Source organism: Onychostoma macrolepis, chromosome 16, assembly GCF_012432095.1.
Source record: "Onychostoma macrolepis isolate SWU-2019 chromosome 16, ASM1243209v1, whole genome shotgun sequence".
NCBI classification, from domain to species: Eukaryota; Metazoa; Chordata; class Actinopteri; order Cypriniformes; family Cyprinidae; genus Onychostoma; species Onychostoma macrolepis.
In genome coordinates this window covers 29939-53262 of record NC_081170.1, presented here as the reverse complement: position 1 = coordinate 53262, position 23324 = coordinate 29939, and the positions used below count along the sequence as shown (strand labels likewise).

Here is a 23324-nt window from a genome sequence, read left to right as displayed (position 1 = left end):
TTTGCCTGAGAACAGTGAAATAGTGATGGTCGCTTTTGAAACACTGCTTCACGAAGCTTTGAAACCACATGAAAGTCACATGATTTCAGTAAATGAGACTCCTATAATGGCATTTTATTATTTTAATTGCATTTAATATTAACATTTTAAGAAAGCATTTGCATTGGTTTTGTAAAAGTTGTTTTAGCATGAGTTTTTGTTGCATTTACACACTTTTGACCAGCAGGCGTCAGTAGCGTGTGGTGTTTCGAGCGCTTTGAAACTGTGAATCATTTTGCAAAGCAGTTGGTTCAATTGATTCGAAGTTTCGAGAAGGTTAGTTTCTCCCATCACTACCCTGAAACTGCTTCAGTATCTGCTTTGAGAGATGCCAACCTCAGCGTCGTCTTTATTTTAATTACTCATGGGGGGTTTTTTCAGTATGGTAATTAAATGAAACCCACAGTGAACCTTGCCTATAAAATAATGTTATCAGTGTTGAACTGATTATTTCTTTCAAATAATTCAGACGTTCATGAAGAAACATATTTTACTTACGTGATATTACTCACTTCTATTTAACCTTTTGACCACCAGATGGCCACAAAGTACAAAAAAAGCCTAACCCTAATCTACTGATTTCAACACAGCGCTACACAGTTTGAATGTCTTTCTGAACGTCCGAGATCCGTGAACTGAACTGAGTGTGTCAGATGAGCAGATAAATAAATGTGCCGTGCATTAGGGACATGTGTAAGAGTAAAGCTTGAGTCTGGGATAAAGGATATACTTCTGTGAAATCCTTAACAGAGCTTCAGTGGTCATGTTGTGGAACAGCATCATCTTCCCACATTTACACTGATGTGACACTGACAGCTGATCTGAGACAGAGAAAACACACAGTATGTTTGTGAAGTGAAGTATCCATTTACAGTGTATTATAAATATTTGCACACTGGTATATTGATTTATCTAAAGCATTCTGGTGGGTGAAGCGTAACACTTGCGTAGAAACACTGTTGTGATTCTGCTTTCCTGAAGTGTTTGTCCATGTTTAACAGCAGTTTTTAAGCAGCCACAGACTCTTAAGCTTCTGTTTATGAGCTGATAACATACATCACTGACACACATGCTACAGTACCTTCACAGCTGTGAATCTGAGTCTTCAGTTTGTCTGCGATCTGCTCCATTTGACTGAAGTCTTCTGCGTAGTACACATGTTTCTGCTGCGGCTCTGACGCAATAAACTTCAGCTCTTCTTCTGCAGTCTCTCCCACACCCACTGAATATAGAGTAATGCCTACAGAAAGAGAGAGTTGAGCTGGTTTGTCATAACTGGACTCTGTCTTGTTATTTGGAGACATTTCTCCATTTATCAGATGTTAGAATGGCTTTATGATCAAAAATTCATCAACCAATTGCATGAGGTGCTTTTCCTTCTCTGTCTACTACAACTCATCTATCAAAAATGTTAATATGTGAATGCAATTGAGTATTTTTGTTTCTCCTTATTAACACATTACTGGGAGTCTCTAATAATGTGATATATGTTTTGTACCATCAGCTTTGACCTTGCTGGCCCATTTGTGCACGTTGTCTTGAGAGCGTCCATCTGTAAACACAACAGCGACCCTCTGTGCTGTTCTGCTGCTGTTCCTGAAGCTGTTCTGGATCAGATATTGCAGGGCGGCGCTGATCACGGAGCCGCGGCCCATATAGCGGACGGCTGCTATGGCCCGCTGGAGCTCGGTAGCGCTGCTGAACTGGCCCAAAGTGAACTCGCTGCGGACTTTAGAGGAGTACTGGAGCAGCCCGACCCGAGATCCGGCTGGCAGAGCGCTCACCGTTCTGCTCACAAACCGCTTCAGGAGATCAAACCTGGTAATGCCCAAGTGTCTGGAGCCACTTACGACAAACATGAGATCCACAGATCCACGTTTACAATCCAGACCTGCAACAACCATTGTTTTAAATGTATTAAACTTGCATATTCTTGCAGAAAGAAGAGCGAGTAAAAACAATGAGAGCCCTTTTTAGTAATGTGGTCAGACTATATCAAATTATATTCACCAAAAAAGTATTTTCACTGAAAATGTGATTCACTTCATAATTTGTAACGAGAGTAATGAGTGTGATTCAGTTTAATGAGCTGCTCAGACTGTGATTCTGTTCAAGACACATTAATGAGTTCTTTTTGAGTGACAAAATAATTCTGTGAAAAGCACATGTGCTCATCACGGCACGTGTCCATCGTGTTCTGAGAGCTGAAGAGCTCGGGTCACGAATGCTTCGCTTTTAGACATTCAGAACACAGAACTGCAGAAAACCAACACTTACCACATGTTTTACCATCTGGAGCGAGTGTGAAACCTTTCCTGCAGCGGCACTTGAACGAGTCGTCTGTGTTTACACACTCGTGTTCACACTCGTGGATTCCTGATGCACACGGTTCAGATCCTGAGGAGATTCAACATCCGTCATCAGTATGAGTTTCCTAAACATCTAAACCAGGAGACTTCAGCTCAAACACATCTGAACTGGACAATACATGTTTTCAGGATTATAATATATACAATATGTCTTCAGGATGATAATGGCGGATGAGCCTGAGCCCCACAGGCAGGTGGAGGTGTATTTCATCTTATTATTATCTTTTTACAGTGGAAGTGAAGGCAACAGACTGACCTGCACACAGCTTTGAGTGGAAGACAGAAAGCAGTGTTTCTATCTGGCTGAAACTGGCCACCAGATGCACGTGTTCTGTGTGCGGCTCGCTGCCGATGGCCTGCAGGGTCACCAGGTCCACACGGCCGACTCCTACAGCGAAGATCTGTATCCCGGCCCGCCGCGCTCGATCCGCTTCCTCCTCCACAGAGTCCTGCGGCCGGCCGTCGGTCACCACCACAGCGACGCGAGGCACCTGCATGTGGACGGGCCGCACACCGTGAGCCGGAGAAAACGCCTCCTCGCGCGTGAACTGCAGCGCTAAACCCGTCATGGTTCCCGATGCCAGGTGCTCCATGCGCTCCACAGCACTCAACATCAGCTGCTTCTCAAAGTAGCTGTTCAAGAAGAACTCGTTCTGCACTACGCTGCCAAACTGCACCAGTCCCACACGCGTCTGATTGTGACCCACGTTCAAGAACAGCAGCAGGTCCTTGATGAAGGTCTTCACCCGCTTATAGTCTTCAGGCCGGACGCTGCGGGAGCTGTCGATCACGAACACCAGATCCAGCGGCCGTCCTTCACAAGAACCCTCTGCTTAAAAACAACAGCATGCAGTTCATACAGAGAGTAACTCTTTCAGCACAGTGAAGAAGACTGAATCACAGTATCTCTGTGATCTGAATACCTGTGCTGTTCTGGGCTGTTGTGTCTCGCGGTGATGGTTTGCTGGGACACACAGCACAGCTCCAGACGAGCAGCAGAATAAGAGCTGGGCTCTTCATTCCAGAGAGAAGAGATTCCTTCAGCTAGAGCCACACAACAACAGTAAAGCATGATTAGATGTTTCAAATCAACATCAGAGTTTCAAATATGATAACGCATGTTAAAAGGACATAACAATGGGACATTTGATTCAAAATCTGTACCGTCTGTTCACAACTAAATATGAGAATATCCCGCATTCTTCATGTGTAAAAGTGACATAATGCCTAATGTTTGATAGATAAAACAATATCAGTGTAAATTACGATAGGCTCATAAACAAACATTCCAGTGTAAAATAGATGAATAGAAATGTTTACTAGTGCACACATACCTGTAAAGAGCAGAGACTGTTGAACGGAGGTGAAGCAGACAAACACAAGCGGAGCAGAATCCAGATGTTTTTCTGCTGCGGGACGTTCATCCGCCCGCGTCCTCCCTCTGAGCTTTTCTGCTTCAAGGGAAAGTACTTTTCGTGGGACTACTTTAGTTTTTCTGTTGTTGACAGTTTCACCGTTTCATTTTGTTTCTTTGGCTGGTTGCTCAAGCAAACCCTTTAATATATGCAGTACTGACATTTCAGCTTGGATTAATTCTCCTCCTCATTATTTATCAAAGAATCATTGTGGCCCGTCCAATCAGGAGATGAAAATTTCAATGCATGTATATGAAACAATAAAAATTCAATTTAAAATGCTTAGTAAATTTCTTCCATAGTGAAACTCAAGATAATTAAGTGTTTGGTTTTCTCAAAGAACATATTCTTCTTCTGCTTAGTTTGAAGAGCTTCTCCAGTGAAGGATCTGAACTGCAGCTAAGATCTAATCGAACCCAAACAGACCTTCAGTGCTGATACCGCTCCATTAAATGCTATATAAAGCTACCAATGATCTTCTGCCATGCGCTCAGGAACCGAAGTGCCTTCTCAGGGTGCGTCTCGGCTCAATCGCAGCTGTTTCTGTGATTCCTCTGAAGGAAATGTGCTCCTGGAAACACTGCTGCCAGACCTCTTATATCCCAGAACTGTACGGCTGATGACTTTAGCAGGGTATGTCTTACAGTAAAATGATTGTGCTTACGTGTAATTGAGTACATATTCCAATCACAGCTGTTGTAAAACCTCATCAGTTCTCGAGAGACGATACGGTACATTTGTTTACAGTCAGCTGAATCTGAAATGGTGTTCTGGAGACGTGTCCAGCAGAAAAACAGCCAAGCTTCAAGGCATTTAGAAGTGCTTTATTAAAAATGTGAAGTTCAAATCTCAAAACCAATAGTTTCATATTTAGTTTCTCTGTGAGACAGCCAGATGTGAAGAGCTTGGGGAAGTAATGAACACAATTGTAATGTAAATTAATGGTTTTATTATGAATAAATGTTGAAGAATGGTTCTTAGTGCATGACCCTAACCTTCCTGTTTCAAATAAAAAAAGGCTGATTCAACTAATGACTGCTAATGTCTGTAATACTCATGCTGCCTAAAAAACAATTACTTTATAAGGCCACTTTAAAAGGTCTTCACATATATACGTACAAAGCCAAAATCCTGGAGGTCAAGTTTATTAGTAGATGAGAAAGTGATTAATAAAATCATCTGTTAGGATATGTAAAACCCAAGAAGTGCTCAGAATGATTCAGTAATCTTAATTACACATGGTATTTTCATAATAACAAACAAAGGAAGCCACATCTAGAGTCACATCAAGAGACCATGAAACCACTCAGAACACCCTGAAGCAACACAACAATGCATCAAAACACTTGAAACACCTTTGCAACTGCAAAAAAACGTCCAGTAAACTGCTCACATTTCCTGTAGAAAAAATGATGGTTTGTGATACTGTTAATAATGTGTTTTCCATCTTGTGCTCTGTGGGGTGTGAAGATGCTGGAGCCATTTATATTTGTACCCACATTCTTGCTTGTGTGAGTGTTATTTTATTTATTTATTTTTACTGTTTTGTATTTACCATAAATTAGTATGTTAAATGACGTTTAATGATGGTTTTGTTGGACATTCATAGTGCATGATTTGATATTGAAATATAACTGTCATTTATTTTTTGCGCTATTTGAGCAAACCTTACACAGGCTATAACTTTAAACTTTTCATAACTTTTTTTATTTATTAAGGTAAAAGTATATCAAATTAATTTATATTCATAAACAGATCTTAAAACAAAGTATACAGCTACATTTCATGCTGTTATTTATTATTATTTTTTAAGTTTATTGAAAGCGTCTGGAGAAATGCATCGGAGTAATAAGGTTTAATTCTGGTTAAAACGCAGTGAAGTAAAAAGAGTAACCAAACATAAGCGAGTAAAAAAGAAATGTTAAATACGACAGTATTGTTCAGTGTTGCTGGTCGCTGATCTAATGATTCTCTGTTACAGATCAGTGCTGGTTACGCGTTCACAGCTGAGCTCTTCTGCGCATGCGCTGACAAGAATGACTTTTTTTCGGAAGCAAAAACTCCAGGAAAGCGATTGTTTCTCTTCGGCCCAAAGAGGATCGTTTACAGATATATGGAGGCTTTCAGAATAGATTCACGCATGGATAATGAAGTACGGGACTGTGTACGTCTAGTAAGACTCAATGAAATGGTGTAGAAGAACAAATAAACAGAGTTTGTGCGACAGTGGACGTGTTCAGGTAACACAAGCTGCGTGTTTTCTTTGACTTGTTCCAGAGCTGTTTACGATCGTTAAAGACACCAAAACACAACACAATAATTCAAACACGTCAAGATTCTACAGGATGTGACTTTTCGGATAAACTGTTGTTTTAATGAGTGCTCAAGATGATCGTAAGTTTGTAATCTCTCGATGTTCAAACCTAATTCGCTCTCATTTCATGAAAGTTAAGAGTTTCGGAACCGCGCTGAAGTGTCAGTTTTTGTTTTGCGCTTTTCTTAGTGTTTTTAATAGTTAGCGGTAAGTTTATCACAGATGTTTCTCTGTTCATGCTCGTGCTGCAGCTGATGTTCATGTGTATGTTTGTGTCTTGCAGGTTTCTGGAGCTCATCTGATGACTCTGAGATCCTCCTGAATCTTCTGGGCTCAAACAGCGGCTGTCATGCAGATCCTGCTGTGCTTCAGCTTCGGGTTCTTCATGCTGGACTCTTGCATGAGCCACACTTCGTTCACTTGTGAGCCTGTGCATGTGCAATGGTGCCACGGCATGCCCTACAACACCACCTTCTTCCCCAACATGCTGGAGCACTATGACCAGGACATCGCTGCGGTGAAGATGAAGGTCATCAGCAGGCCGTTTGAATTCATCTGAGGCTTAACCATATAATACACAACAAATTAAATGCTCAGTTTTAGTAATGAAAAATGTTAAGTGGATGCGTTTTCATTTAAGTTTATACTCATAACACTTTGAAGAGCTTTAAAATAATTCAAATTCAATTGGAAAGCATTAATTGTTAATGTGAGCTCTGAATACAGTGTAAGTTACGGAAGAACACATGGGAAACACGCCTTGGTTTATTTGATATGTTCAAAATGTTAACATGTCTGTTCTTTTAAAAACACAAAATATCAAGCGTTTATATTTTGTGACTGTGGTTCGGAGATCAGTTGATCCGCTTACCATCGGTTCAGTGTTTACCTGGCCGTGTCTCGTGTGTTTCAGAGCACATTCCTGCGACTCCCTCACAAGGATTGCTTTCACTGCTTTTGTAGTTGTATCAAATAATGGGCTTTGTGTAATACACGAGAGGAAAGGCCTCGGCCCCATTGTTACAGCCTTTGATTTAAATGAGAGAGAAGGAAGGAAGGAAGGAAACTGGAGGGTAGAGCCGTCTGCAGTCATTACTGTTTGTACACACACACACACACACACACACACACACACACACACACACACACACACACACACACAGACACACACACACAGACACACACACACAGACACACACACACACACACACACAGACACACACACACACACACACACACACACACAGACACACACACACACACACACAGACACAGACACACACACACACACACACACAGACACACACACACACACACACACAGACACACACACACACACACACACACACACACACACACACACACACACACACACACACACACAGAGAGAGAGTTATGTTGTGATTCTGTGGATTCCTTCTTACTATTTCTCGCTGTAAGTGATAATAAACAGTCAGTACTCCTGTTGGACTTTGTTTTGTGGTAATGTACATCTGAATCTACATTGTCCTTCTTGTCCAAATAAATCGATAAACAAACAAAGTATTTATTAAGTTAGAGGAAGAAAGTGTGAATCCGTTTAAAAGACTTGAAACTAGCTTTGTAGAAAAACAGCCTTCAGTCTCTCTGTGTTTGTGTGTGTGCAGGCCTTCATGCCGCTGGCGAGCCTGCGCTGTTCTCCTGAGGTGCATCTGTTCCTGTGCCAGGCGTTTGTTCCCGAGTGCACTGACCACACGCGTGTCCTGCGGCCCTGCAGAGAGCTGTGTGAGCGAGTGCTGTCCGACTGCAGCAGAGACATGCTGACCTTCGGCATCAGCTGGCCGTCCGAGCTGCAGTGCGACCGGTGAGCAGATCAACAAATTCCTCGTATGTGTAAACATACCTGCCGATAAAGCTCATTCTGACTCTGACTCAGATCAGCAGTCTTCTGTTAGAGAAATGTTCATGTGGTGAAAAAAAGAAAAAGACAACAACAAATATCAGTATTGATTAGTTGAGTCTGTATTGTGAGTTGGAGAACCTCATTTTGTGTCACTTTGGGCAGCGGAGGTCAGCATGAGCTTACAGTGAAAAAACTGCATGACCCATGCATAGGGCTGTGCGATATTGACAAAAAATATCTCAATATTTTCTGGGATTTTATCGATAACTATAATTAGACGATATTTTGCTGAGTGTGTTATTGTGCTGGTATCTTAAGGACTGCCGTGGACAGCTGACTCCTAAAGTTTCTGATATTCTTCATATTCTGTGTGGTGGTCAGTTCACACTGATAGAAATTCATCTTTTCCAATAAGTTTAAACTGATTTTTACATTTTATGGGTGTTTTTACCTTTATAAAGCCTCCTTTTTTTTTTTTGTCCATTATTTTTTTAAGGTCAAAGTCTTCCATTTAATCAGTGAATTAGAATAATAAGACATTTGGGCTGTTATACCAAGCAAATTAAATCAACATAGAAGCTGCATCTGCATGCATGCAGTAAAAGAACGCTCTGTAAATCACTGATGATATATATCGCACACCCCTAGCCATGCATGGGATGTAATTGAAATATTAAATGTAGTTTTGTTTTGTAAGAACCATAAATGTAATGTGATAATTATTAGGGATTCACTGAATGTTCAGCAACCGAAATTGTTTGGCTGAAAATACTAAAAAAACTATTTTTCATTATTTGTTCGTAAAAGGTGCTTAAAGTGAATGAAGTACTTGAATTTGACTTTAAGAAATGTAAAGTCCCCCTGTAGTCAAATATTTTATCCTTTAAAACTAATCTTTGATCATCAAAATGACATATTTAATGTTTTTTCATGTGAAAATTTTCTCATGCTTTAAAATAGCTTGAATGTAACTCAACACCCTTGCCTCATTTACTATACGCTGATCTATGAATATGCAACTTAGCCCCGCCTCCACTCAGTCGCACCAGCCAGCACCTCCTGATCCACGGATAATGACTGATAAAACTGTTTTTACTAGCGGACAACTACAGTGAATACTGTAACATTCGTTGAAGTTACTTACTTGACGATGTTGTGTCCTCAAAATGCCTTGAAGACTCGAATGCAGCCGTTTGTGTTTTAAGGAGAAAATACTCCGCAATAGTGTTGATTAATGGATTGGCACATGGTTTGTCTAAAAGCATATTAAAAACACCACATAGACAAATAAACAACATAAAAAACTTTATTTTCACTACAGGGGGACTTTAAGTGTTTGCATTATATTGCTTGGTCTTTTATTGCATGTGCTGTTTGTTTGGGTTTCATTTGTGACACGCGTTGTGTTGCACTGTTATCTTGCATCTCAGCATCTCAGACCACAAACTCCTCTGCATACTGTGAGTTCGGGTTGCTTAACGTTAAGTTCATCTGGGAAAACAGTGTGCGTTATCTCACTAGATTTATAACGTAAATCGTTTAGAAACCCACACCAACACCGGAGAATACAACAACATATTTCTATTTGATACACTCTCAGAAATAAAGGTACAAAAGCTGTCACTGGGGCGGTACCTTTTCAAAAGGTACATGTTTGTACCTAAAGGGTCCATTCTGGTACCTTAAAAGGTACATATTAGTACTTAAAGTGTACATATTTGAACCTAATAGGTACAAAAGTGTACCTTTTGATAAGGTACCGCCCCAGTGACAGCTTTTGTACCTTTATTTCTGAGAGTGTAGGGAGCCAGTGCACTGTTGACAGAACCGGGCTAATGTGGTCGTACTTCCTGGTAGACTGTTTTCTTAAACCTGCACCTGCCCGCTCCCGCTGAATTTCTGACCAGGACCGCCCGCGCCCACAATGTTTGTGTGCACTCCCGCCCGCACCCGCGGACTTTCTCTCAGAGCTTGTAAAAAATGTTGGCTACACACATACTCAAATGTTCGTTCAACTTAACATCCAGAATAGCAGGCTTTAAACATGATTGCGTTTAAATAAGATGAAGTAATGCTAAACCAAAGCACCACACCTGACAAAAACATTGGGTATTTTTTTTATTAGCGTTATTAAACATTAACCGTTAAAACAAAAGCACAAATAGCAGCACCTCAGTTTTTAAAAGTAGCCTACTGCTTGATACACAAGCACCAAACAATTTAGGCTACTAAACAAACAGTTTAAAGGTAATTTCACACCCAGTCCAAAATTTTTGCACGTTAAAAAATAAATACAACCTCACGTTATGTCCATCACGTTTACACACTGCCTCCGAAACTTTCGTCCGTCATAAAAAATTTTGGATCAGGTGCGAGTTTCTGCGTTTTCGCATCTGTAGCATGCATTTTGATAGGAAAGGATGAGGAATACGAAAAATCGGAAAAACGCATGCGAAAATTTCGGACTCAGTGTGCAATGACCTTAACTGTCAACAAACGGTTTAAGTAGGCTAAATTAGCCAAAGCAAAATATGAAATAACTTTAACTTACTGTAAGTAAATTAACACATAGAACTTAGAAAATAGGTATGTCGCCTCAGGGCAGAGGTGCCAAATTTATGTCCTTGTGCACATTTATCGCAACTTACGAAGTTTAACTCTTTCCCATTTTTTTCAGTGACAATTGAGAATTGTTTCCAGATGTCTGATTTGCCTTGCCTTGCTTTGCTTTTGTCAAGTAAACAGCCGCTTTAATTTTCTTCTCAACTTAATGTGTCGACTCCATTTCTGTTACACACCAAATCCTACCGTTCCCTGCGAAATTTTCTGACCGCCCACTCTCGCCCGCAGCAAATGAATGAGGCACTTATATAGCGCTTTATTGTGGGGGGGGGTCTCTCCTCAACCACCACCAGTGTGCAGCATCCACTTGGATGATGCGACGGCAGCCACAGGACAACGACGCCAGTGCGCTCACCACACACCAGCTACAGGTGGAGAGGAGAGAGTGTCATAGAGCCAATCAAGTGGATGGGGATTATTAGGAGGCCATGCTTGACAAGGGACAGTGGAGGGAATCTGACCAGGACACCGGGGTTACACCCCTACTCTTTACGATGAGTGTCATGGGATTTCTAATGACCACAGAGAGTCAGGACCTCGGTTTAACGTCTCATCCGAAAGACGGTGCTTTTTTACAGTATAGTGTCCCCGTCACTATACTGGGGCGTTAGGACCCACATGGATTGCAGGGTGAGCGCCCCCTGCTGGCCTCACTAACACCTCTTCCAAAGGTAAAACCGCCCGCTCCGGCGAGATGTGCATTGGGTTCCGCAAACCCCAGCCCTCTACTTCCTGGTTCTAGTAAGAACTCTAGCTGCTGCATTTTGGACCATCTGTAGTTTGTTTATTAAGCGTGCAGAACAACCACCCAATAAAGCATTACAATAATCTAACCTTGAGGTCATAAATGCATGAATTAACATTTCTGCATTTGACATGGGTCTCAATTTGGATATATTTTTAAGATGAATAAATGCAGTTTTACAAATACTAGAAACGTGGCAGTCAAAGGAAAGATTGCTATCAAATAGCACACCTAGGTTCCTAACTGAATGTGGCCAAATATTAAAATTAAATGGATTTAAACGTTGTTGAATCACACTGTATTTGTTGAATCATGCACCGCTGGCACCCTCTGCAGGTATTTGTTATAATACTTAATGTACTTATGTTGGTTATATTATGTCAAGGCATATATTTAAGGCATATAAAGGGAATATATTTAAATGTAGTCATACTAAAGCCTGTTTGTCACTTAGATCTATTTTTATTACAAAAACTATCAGATTACTCACTTGTCAAAAATTGTAATTTATGCAATGGTGAAAAAAAATTGCAAAACACATGGGGGAAAAATGTGAAAAACCGTGTTCTGTATCCGGCCTTCGGCCCAGTGTTTAATTTTGTTCACGTTCCGCCAAGAATTTTCATTTCGGTGCATCCCTAATAATTATAATAAAGCAGATTCCTTGATTGTTAAAGTAATTGATTATTAAAATAGTGTTTTTCTCTCTCCAGTTAAGCCCCTTGGTTTGCCAGTCAGACTGTGTATGTTTTCAGAGCTGTAAATTATTGTGATGTGCATGTTGTTGATTCTTCAGATTGGAGTCATGTCACACGTCTGCGGTTTCAGCCGCGGAGATGACCACCTCCAGAAGCTCTCTGTCCTCCGGCCGGGATCTGGGGTTCTGGTGTCCCCTTCAGCTGAAGACACGACCCGGTCAGGGCGGCTCTTTCCTCGGGGCTCAAGACTGCGCTCCGCCGTGCCACAACATGTACCTTAAACCGCAAGAAGTTCAGTTCGCCAAGACCTTCATCGGCGTGTGTTCCATTGTGTGCTTATGTGCAACTCTCTTCACATTTTTAACCTTCCTCATTGATGTGAAGCGCTTTCGCTACCCTGAGCGTCCGATCATCTTCTACTCCGTCTGCTACAGTTTCGTCTCTCTGGTCTATTTTGTTGGTTTTCTGCTGGGTAACGAGGCGGCCTGTAACGAGCCGAGTCTGCCGGGCCGCGTGTGGACGGCTGTGCTGGGAGCCCAGAGTCGCGTCTGCTCGCTGCTCTTCATGCTGCTGTATTTCTTCTCCACTGCGGGAATGGTGTGGTGGGTAGTTCTGACCATCACCTGGTTTCTGGCCGCGGGACCAAAGTGGAGCTGTGAAGCGATAGAGAAGAAGGCGGTGTGGTTCCACACGGTGTCCTGGGGTCTCCCCGGAGCGCTCACCGTCATGCTGCTGGCGCTGGAGAAGGTGGAAGGGGACGGCATCAGCGGCGTGTGTTTCGTGGGTCTCTACGATCTCACGGCGCTGCGCTGGTTTGTGGTGGCTCCGCTGGCCATCTCCGTGCTGGCTGGCCTCTCGCTGCTGCTCGCTGGCATCATGTCTCTGAACCGCGTGCGTCAGGTAATCCAGCATGACGAGCGGAACCAGGAGAAGCTGAAGAAGTTCATGATCCGCATCGGAGTGTTCAGCGGCCTGTACCTGCTGCCTCTGCTGGTGCTGCTGGGCTGCTATCTGTACGAACAAGCCCACCGCAGCCGCTGGGAGAACAGCTGGATCCGCCGACACTGCCAGGAATACAGCATTCCCTGCTCCCGCCGTGTAAGACCCTCGGCCTGAGCTGTAGATGCTGCATTACCAGAGCATATAGCCTCCCACTGACTGACTTGTGTTTTGTTTTTTTGTAGAGTATTGATGTGGAGCAGCCTGAGCTCTCGCTGTTTCTCATTAAATATCTGATGACGCTGATTGTGGGAATATCAGCCGTGTTCTGGGTCAGCAGTAAGAAAACCTGCTCAGAGTGGGCATCATTCTTCAAGAGAAATCGCAAGAAAGAGTGAGGCTACTTTCTCTAACCCTAACACAATCGTTATTGACATAGAAAGAGAGTGTTCAGTTTGTCATGGTCTCCATGCAGTGCATATGATGTAAACAACAAATAAAGGTATTGATATGGGTGCAAAATGGTGTTCACAGCAGGGCTTATAGTTGAGGAAGCAATTGTTTTGCATGTGTAAAAACTGTATAATAAATGTTTTCCTTCTGTTTGTGCTTCAGTCCCATCAGCGAGTCGGTAGCGTTCTGCAGGAGTCCTGCGAGTTCTTCCTCAAGCACAACAGCCGCGTGCAGCACAAGTCCTCCTCGCACAAGCTGAAGGTCATGTCCAAGTCCATGGGCACCAGCACAGGTGTGCACACACCTGTCACCAGTAACCACAGCAACACACCTGTCTCCACGGTGATCCACAACCACTGCATTCCAAGCCAGAGCATCTCCGATCCACATCGTTCCTCGGAGACGTCCGCTCCGGAGCGCATCGGATCAGCGGCAGCCGCTGAGAAACGCAGTAAAGCCGACAGTTCCAGCCGCGTCAGCAGCCACACTCAAACCTCACACAGGTCTGTTTAGATGAGACAGCCTTCCCGCTAGCAACATCAATACTAAGAGTAAACATACAGTTAATCAAATAACAGAACTGAGTTTGTAAAATGTAGAGTACGCATTTGGCAGATTCATCTGTTGACTGCTCCATTTGGTACCATCATCTGTATTCTAATCGAATCTGTATTTTACTCGTGTTCAGTTTTTAAACTAGTTCATTCATGGCCATTTTTTTTTATTACAATTTTGCTTTATATGTTGAGGGATACCAAGAAGAGCATCATTTACATGTCAAGTCAAGTCACCTTTATTTATATAGCGCTTTTACAGTACAGATTGTGTCAAAGCACTTAACAGTATCAAATTGGAGGATAGAGTGTCAGTAATGTATAATGATAAGATTAAACACTCAATTTTCAGTTAAAGGCATTTCATTATTGAATTCAGAGATGTCATTGTCTAGCTCAGTTTAGTTTAAATAGTATCTGTGCAATCAAATCGGCGATAATCGCTAGAAATGAAGTGTCCCCAACTGAGCAAGCCAGAGGCGACAGAATGGAGAAAAAACCTTGAGAGAAACCAGGCTCAGTCGGGGGTCAGTTCTCCTCTGACCAGACGAAACCCGCAGTTCAAAAGTTTATATTTCTATTTTAATTTTGTTGCAATTTCTAACAACATGTCACCAGACATTTCACAGCTCAAATAACTTACTTTATATATAAGAATTTGTATAAATACAAGCTTCACATTTCAGAATGTTTTCTGTCTCATTCATCTTTCCAGGCTTGAGAGACTAATAAGATGAACCTTCAACATTCCTTTCATTTGACAGATGATCTCATCTGGGCCTGTATTCACAAAACATTTGATCTCACCACTAAGAGTTCTCCTAAATAGCAGTAAAAGTTTTTAGCTAAGAGTTTTCTCTTAAACCCTATTCACAAAGCTGCTGAGACAAACTTTACTAAGGAGTAGAGAGAAGTGTTGGGGTTAGAGTAAGGGGGCGTGGCTGAGCATGTTGCTATGGATGATGTCAGCATGCTTATTAACTATGCACACAGTGATTGGCTGATAGTTTCTGTCAAAGATTTATTCATAGCAATATTGTAGAGTGCAATATTATGTTGCCATATTCAAATAAAGATTTTAAAATGCAGGCTAAGTGTCACTAATTAAACAAGTATATGTTCAGCTAATTCTTACATGTGTGCTTCTCGTAAACAATTGCATATAAACAGCCTTTTAATCGACAGAGCAGAATAATCACGGCTGATAGTAAGACATGCAAACATAAAAGAAACAAACAAACTGGACACAAGAACATGTTACTTCTTGCCCAGCTGGTTAATGGAAACAAGGATGCAATCAAAGGAAAATCTGGAGGTTGAGGTAACCTTCAAAACCAAAGGCGATACCTTTAATAAGAACTTTTATAAGAACTTATTATCATCAAATATTTCTAAAATGTTTATGTTCCGAGGCAGATTGCTGGAAACAGCTATTTTAGGATAGTTTGTGGCTTGGTCTCAGTGGATCAGGACTCCTCTTCACTGCTCCTAACGTTTCACAGATTTAGGAGCTAGTTTTAGTGCTGAAATACTCTTAGAGGAAAAATTTAGGAGTCCTGCCCAATATTTTTAAGATTTTCTCCTAAATCGGCGAGTTATGAGCTACTTTTAGCCTTAAGATGTTTTGTGAATACGGGCCCAGATGTTTTTTTTTTCTCACCGTTTTTAACACCTACTGTAATTACTTTTTGAAGGTTGACACCCAAAGATGATTTACTACAGGCTGACCAGAGCTCCGCCCACCGCACCAACACCCAATGAAATCTCAGACTCCTGGCTCCGCCTTCCTCGTTCTCCATGCATTTTCATTATTGATGTCCGCATCACTGGAAGATTTGTTTTAATTCCTGTACACTACTGTAAGTTATAATGGTGATGCAGTTCATATTTACTGACAGGTTCTATATAGATTCAACATGAATTTGTCAGTTTTTGTAGGAACAAGATTGCACATTGTAAACTTCAAGTGATTCATAACTGGAATAGTCTTAACACTGACACTTCTGACCTGAATCTGAACAAAAGCAACAGATTTAATTCAGGATTTACTCTTAAACGAAAGGCTCTAAAGATTTCTACTGAATTTGCACAAGTGCTCTAACTGTATGCCAAAAACACTTCCCAATAGAATAAACTGATAAAACGGCAATATTGTTTACAAATATCAACTTTCTCTGTTCTCTAGTAAAACTTAATCTTCAAATTAAAATTATGAAGATTAAGGCATTTAACATTTCAGTTGTGTCTCAGCTTTTCTTTCAGAAAGATCTTTTGATATTGCTATATATTTTTTAACGTATGCAATGTGGGCAGACCATAAGCGGGAAAGCGCCTTTTAATTTTTAATAGGAATTAAAATAAAGCTGTGAGGAGAAGTAAAGTGCGTTCAGTGGATTGTACATTATTTTAACAACATGCTAATCGTTTCAGCTAACAAAACATCTGAGAAAAAGCTTTCAGTAGACAAAAATCTATGAAAGTGTTTTGTAATCCAGTAGCTTTATACTGTACATGCCGTGGTAAAGACTGTTCTGTCCCTCACATGTTGTTTTCAGTGTTAAATGCAGTATGGCATCTGCTTCGACTGAGGTCTGTTGATGTTCATTATAATGTCAGTTGTGTGTTTTTTGCACCTTGTGTAGTTACCAAAATACTCGTATCTAACATGTTCCTCTTATACAGTAAATAGAAGGTGTGCAAATATATTGGGTGGAGGATAGAATATGTCAGTTGATAGATTTGTAGTATCATTTTATTCATATCAATTGCATACTATATAATGAATCTAGTAGATGAAGAATTGCTTTGTCTGTCTGTCTGTCGTCCATTTTATTATACATGTTTTATAGTGCAAGGCTTATTTTAAAATAAAGTTTCTCAATTTTTAAAATAAAGGTTTTCAGCATGTGGTCTCTATTTCTCATATCCTGAAGTGTAACTGTGCAGTGTTTGTTTATAACTCTTTACTGTTCTGTAAAATGAAGATTTAGATTTTGAGGATATGTATAATGTAATCATTTTTCTTTGCACACGGCAGCTTTATTTTGCTTCAAGTTTGATGTGTCAGACAGCACTGAATCAAAAATGGCTGCTGCGGTGCTGCTTAGTGATGTTACGTTCAATATCGAAGCTCCAAAGCTTGTATCAAAAAAACAACACATTACACATTGAAGCATTGTATCGGAGCTTGATTCGTTTTGCCAAATACACGTGATCGACAGCTTTGGAAGGTGTTATTCATTTTTATGACCACAAGATGGCCACAGCATGAACAGTTTTAAAAAGCTTGGCGTAATAAACCTTTTTCCGATACAATTGTGTTGAAAGCTTCACTGGTTCAGAACGCTTCACTTCGCCATCACTAGTGCTGCTTTTAAAAATATTATTTCGGCAGAATATACATTTGAATGTCCATCAGTGGAGAAAGACTGTACACATCTACATCAGCCTCTGAAGCTAAACAACAGAACTAACTCTGAACCTGTAGAGTTCAGCTCCAATCCTCAGACTTACCTGTCTGTAACTTCAGTAACCCTGAAGACCTTGATTAGCTTGTTCAGGTGTTTGGTTAGTGTTTAAGCTAAGCTCTGCAGGAAAGTGGATCTCGAGGGCCAGCGTTAGCTTTCTGTTCTGAGACGTACTTAATCTGAGATGTACTCAGTTCACAGATCCACTTTGTTAAAGGTACTGATACAACACTTGCTGTTTCTGCTGTGGAAAGATATGGCAGAAATCGAAAGTAGAATGCTATTTCCAATTTAGCAGGTGAGAGCAAGACAGCATATACCCACAATGCACTGCAACAATCAATAACAGACACGCTTGGAAGAGTTAAGTCTTTATTTTTGGCAACAACAGAACATTTCTACGTTTGACAAGGGCTTTCATCCAAGCAACTTGCATTGCAATTATACATCATCAGCTCATGAACTCCATGGGAATCTAAGCCATGACTTTGGTGCTGTTATTGCCATGATTACTGTTTGAGCTTCAATTTGAACCTGTATTTCTGGTGACTGATTGTCTATTTTACTAATTGGTTAGGCTCAAAGAAAAAGCAGTTTTTTCTAATTATATTTAAAAATAATCTAGTTTTATGCAAAATAAATAAATGAAAATTTCCCTGAATAAACATTCCCTCTCTCTATCTACCGTGACGTTCACGTAACTTTGAATTTGACATGATGCCAGTTCAACTAGATCAGTGTTTCTCAACCCTGGTCCTGGGCGCCCCCCAGCACTGTATATTTTGTGTGTCTCCCTAATCAAACACCCCTGATTCAACTCATGAGCTCATTAGAAGAAACTCCAGGACCTGAAATAGGTGTGTCAGATAAGGGAGATATACAAAATGTGCAGTGCTGGGCGGCGCTCAGGACCAGGGTTGAGAAACACTGAACTAGATCCTCTTATTCAAAGGGTCATGCTAAGAAATAAAACCGGGGTGGCCACCGTTAGTCTTGGAGAGCCACAGTCCTGAAGAGGTCAGCTCAACCCTAATCAAACACACCTGAACCAGCTAATCAAGGTCTAAGGGTTACTAGTAAGCTACAGACAGGTGAGTTTCAAGCTTGGAGCAAAACTCTGCAGGACCGATGTTGGCCACCCCTGAAATAAAACATGCTAGTGAAAAAATGTCCACCAATTATTTTGCACAAAAATGACAGTGCATACATTGATAACTTACAGCACAAAGTGACAACTGATGCTGGCCAGTCAAACACACCACACACAAAAACAAGTTTACACACAAACCAGCAAGTTTTGAATCATTAATGCAAAAAGAAATTGTCCTCATCCAAAGCCGCAAAACAAAAGCATCTGCTAAATGGAACTAAAACACACAAAGGAAAACTGCCATCTAATCTGCTTGGAGACAGGTGTTAAGGCAAAACAATTCATTGACAAATCACTGGATCTTTCAGGAAAAGAGGCTGTAGTTTATCTTAATTGTAATGAGTGGAAGTCACATCCTCTGTTGGCCAAACATCTTACCATTAAAGGAATTTACAGGTCAGAGTTCATCAAACTTGAAATTTGGTAAGCAGTGAAAGATAAAACATGGATATGAACATAAGTGAATAGATTGAAAAATCCAGTATGACGACATCTTTAGCAGCTTTAGGCTGTTAGCAGCATTTACCAACGCAATCAAACTTTCAGTCCTTCAATAACAGCTGGTGGTTCTTCTTGATCTTTCTGCTGCTTATGAATAACACACACTGTCATGACGAGCTGCTCAAGACACTTTGAGCTCATCTGCTGGAAAGCCTAGTGCACATAAACATATCATTCATCAACGTGTTACGCCATCAAAACTAAAAGATGCAAACAATTACACAGGGATCCTCAAATCTGGCCCACAAGATCCACTTTTCTGCAGAGTTTAGCTCTAATGCTAATCAAACACACCTGAGCATGCTAACCAATGTCTTCAGGATCATTAGAATATCAAAGGTAGGTGAGTTTGATCAGGCTTGGTGCTCAAATCCAGAGCAAGATTTGAGGAACAAATCTCTCACAGTGGTGTGAGAAACCAAGTGTGGAAGATAAAGGGAATTTTTGTTTTAAAATTTAATGTCTATGGAAATTGAACTATGTATACATGGCTAAATAATAATTTGTGGATTAAAGATGCACAAAAATGATAATCTTGAGATATGGTTGTTTGATGAATTTAATTTCTGGTTGTTTGCATCTCTGTCAATGGTTGTGGCCCTGAGTATAAATGCTCAGCAGCTGAACTTACATAGACACTCAGTCTGAGACAAACTGCTGAAGTTTGGAATTATTCAGAGTGAGATTTTTTTCATGTTATTTATATTTCCCTTGTACTTTATTCACAAAATACTTTATTAACAAATGCAGTTTTTAATTGATTGCTTTACTCCACAGTGTCAGTGGAGGTTTCTCCCGGAAAATCAACAGCTGCTGAGGTTAGTCTTCTCTTTTTTTTTTTTATGTTTACAACCCTGTGCATATTGCACTGTTTATTGGGTCGTGCTGTATTCCCCATAAGGCTTGTGTTGGAGAGCGTGATCCTCCATTGCAGTCTCTGATCAAACCAATGCTAAGTAGAGGATAGAGTCGGTCACCTGCAGGTACGAATCCACTGCTGCTTGAGCTCAGATATCCGATAGATGGGGCGCCCCAGACATGGAGACAGGAGACTATAGCAGTGTCTCACTAAAGTGCTTTATTGATAGTTGATCATGGACATTAAACCGTTATTCCGTGCCATTTTCCCCCGTGCTCTTTGAGCCCTTCTCTACTCTTCATTTTCTTACTTGCATATGTCTTTCTGCGGCTCACCCTCTTGTTTTTCATCTGTGTTGTGAAGCTGATTTTCCAGCTGTAGCCACACGCTGTTCATCTTGAGCTTGACTGAGACCTGGGTTTGACGAGAGGACACGTCATCACTCTGCTCTCCAACAGTTTTACTAATTGCACTATGTACTTCTGAACTTCATGCAGTTGTTGACACTAATTGAATATTATTGGTAATATGTAATACTTGCCTCCAGGTTATCTGGGCAGCTGGATTTGCTGTTTCTACCTCCCATGGTGGACACTCCACTCATTTTCACTGGTGACTTCAGCGTCTGTCTGGATGAGCCTCATGCTGCTGATTAAATGTAAAATTTATTATAACAGGACAGACCAGAACTGACAAAGTGAAGTGGGAGAGATAGTGGGGTGGATTTGGGAAAGGTACTTGAGTTGGAATTTGAACTCGGGACGTATTCTTAAAGGTTCTAAGAATCCTCTCAGAGAGCTCCTAATTTAGCTTAAAAATGTCTAACTAGGAGCCTTAGCTTAAAAGTGATTCAGGACCAATCTGAGAGCAACTCTGAGCGAGGAAAAGACAAAAACTTTTATCTCAGTGAGGAGGCGGGGCTGACCCCGTTGCTAGCTATGACACAGTCTTTTGAAGACTGTGATTGGTTGGTTGTCCAAAAATGAAATAAAAGAGCACTTTTAAGAGTAGGGTCTACTAAAAGCCTTCACTTTGAAATTTTTATTTTTATTCACCATGCTGACATGCTTAACATTTTATAGGAAATGAACCGGGACACAATAAGGTTCTGAAAGTGCTGTAATTGTTTGTGTAATCACTTTGCTTATAGAAGGTTGTGACCACAGTTGCCAAGTCCGCTTATACGCGACTTTGGGCTTCTTTTTTTTTTTTTGTGAAGTTGCGTGAAAAAAACCCTGGTTGCAGTTTTTTGGGCTTTAAAAAAATTAAAATAAAAAATGGTTGCTTGTTAGGGAAATCTGACAAGCAACTTCGTTTCTTTATTTATGTTCGCCGTATTCTCCAATGCATTGATTGACACTCTGTCTGCTCGCTGTAATCCAAGCGATGATGGATGTAGACGTATAGGAGTGGGATGACTTTCTTTTAGCCTAATTTTTTCAGTGTTTTTGTAATGTATTAATTTTCACGGGCTATAATAAAAAAAACAAAAACAAGTAGTCATATCCTAATGCTAAGAGTAAATGCATTTGGTTCGAATAGCCTGGTATGGCAAGATGTCTTAATGTATTTCTTTTTTTAACATTTAAACTTGGACCACATTATTAGATTAATTTTTAACTTTGTGAATACACAAATGACAGCTTAATTTTATCTTTTTTTTAATTGTTTTTTTTGGCATTTTGTTTTTATTTCATTTTTTGACCTCAAAATACGATCAGCGAACAGTATCCAGAGGGGCGAGACAAGAGAGGTAATCCAACAACGTAAGCGATAGTCCAGGCAGGGGAAACCACAAACCGACCAAGGCAAGGCAAGGCTAGGAAAACTAATAGGGCTCTGTAGGGCAGCAATAATGCGTACAATACTCGGCAACGAGGGAGAGAATGTCCAGGGTTGAAATAGTGTGTGTGATTAGTGATGCTGTGTGATCAGGTGCAATGAGTGATTGGTGACAGCTGTGTGCGTGTGATTGGAGAGATGGCTGATGGGAAATGCAGTCCATGTGATGTGTGGTGTGAAAGTCCATGTGGTGAGCGGGTGACCTCTAGTGGTGAATGAACGGGAGTGCAGATCAGATTCGTGACACATTAATTGGTAATAAATAATTGATAAATAATATTGATGATAATAAATCATCAAACAAATATTGGGCTTGTTTTTGAAGCTGCGGTTGTTTATTTGTCTCGCGAGAGTTGGCAACCGTGGTTGTGACAGACCCAGATCATCACTGCTGCATAGTTGCATTTGCAACATGTCATTGTAGTAATTACTTCCATTTCTGGCGCTATGGCATTTCTGCGCTGTGTCTGAGATGTTAGCGTGTCTCTAATAAGATCGGTCACAAACATGATCCCTGCACGATCTAATGTGTAGCGTCTTATTAATTCACTGTCATGCATTGTGTGCAACACATCTCTTCTCCCTCTTCATGTTTCGTCCATTTTCTTCACTGCCAAAGAAACTCTTAAGCCTCCTAAAAATCCTCGTCTGTACTCCTAACAATTTTGGACCTTAAGACCTCTTTTAAAGGTTAAGATGCTTTCTGAATTATTATTTTCTTTACTAGGATCTTTTCTTTAATTCTAAGGGGAAACACCCACATTTCTAAGAATTTTCTTAGAATTTTGTTACTAGGAGCAACTCTTAGCGCTAAGATTTTTCATGAATACGGGCCCTGTAGTGTAATGTTTTTCTTTTTTCTTTTCTTTTTGTTCATTTTTATGTAACTTTCGTTTAAATGCTGTTCTTGTTTTTATAATTTATAGTGCTGGGTTGTCCTGTTTGAAGCACTTAAACTGTATTGTCACTGACATGATGGCCTACCGCAAGTCCACTGAAAAGGTCAAGTCACTATTATTTGTATAACGCTTTTAACAATGCAAATTGTGTCAAAGCAGCTTTACATCATCCAAACTGGAGTGGTCAATGTCAGTCCTCTCAGAGTTCAAACCTAATCAAACACACCTGAACCAACTAATCAAGGTCTAAGGGCTTCTAGAAAGCTACAGGTGAGATTTTGTTTGTGTGTGACCCGGATGTTAAGAGCTGCATCAAGAGAAATTGCCCCAGAGGAGAGTATTCAGTGTCTATTGTGAATGTATATTTTCATAACTGTGTTTCAGTTTATCACTAGGGTATGTATTTATTTATTTATTTTCTCCATTTCAGTTAAGACTTAATGCTGGCTCGTTCTGAAGGAACTTGATTCTTGTTTTCTTCAAAAAACGATCTGGGAGCTTGAGGATTAAAAGCTCATTGCAATTTCAAATGTTTCATTGTTGCTGGAAATGGGTGAGGAACATTCAGAAATGTAC

The 23324-nt window shown here is 40.6% G+C and overlaps 2 protein-coding genes across 2 annotated transcripts; one reads left to right on the top strand and one right to left on the bottom strand.

Moving 5' to 3' along the window:
• Positions 1–269: 269 nt before the first annotated feature.
• Positions 270–3832, bottom strand: LOC131521625 (matrilin-2-like). Its single transcript, XM_058746551.1, has 7 exons — positions 3743–3832; positions 3332–3452; positions 2665–3240; positions 2317–2436; positions 1538–1930; positions 1121–1279; positions 270–860 (listed from the first exon to the last, which is right to left on the bottom strand). The coding sequence occupies exons 1-7, from the start codon at positions 3830–3832 to the stop codon at positions 721–723; spliced, it is 1599 nt and encodes a 532-aa protein (XP_058602534.1). The 3' UTR covers positions 270–720.
• A 1855-nt stretch (positions 3833–5687) lies between these two features.
• fzd6 (frizzled class receptor 6) lies at positions 5688–16920 on the top strand. The gene is given in 8 exon segments (XM_058746221.1): positions 5688–6063; positions 6421–6666; positions 7784–7980; positions 12183–13182; positions 13269–13417; positions 13639–13652; positions 13655–13979; positions 15725–16920. Coding segments are annotated over 7 exon segments (1932 nt in total). The 5' UTR covers positions 5688–6063; positions 6421–6486; the 3' UTR covers positions 15792–16920.
• The last annotated feature ends 6404 nt before the right edge of the window (positions 16921–23324 follow it).

Coding starts and splice junctions, on each gene's coding strand:
- LOC131521625 (XM_058746551.1), bottom strand. CDS start 3,832: ATGAACGTCCCGCAGCAGAAAAACATCTGGATTCTGCTCCGCTTGTGT. Junction 3,453..3,742: donor ACAGTCTCTGCTCTTTACAG/GTATGTGTGCAC, acceptor GTGTGGCTCTAG/CTGAAGGAATCTCTTCTCTC. Junction 2,437..2,664: donor CCACTCAAAGCTGTGTGCAG/GTCAGTCTGTTG, acceptor GAATCTCCTCAG/GATCTGAACCGTGTGCATCA.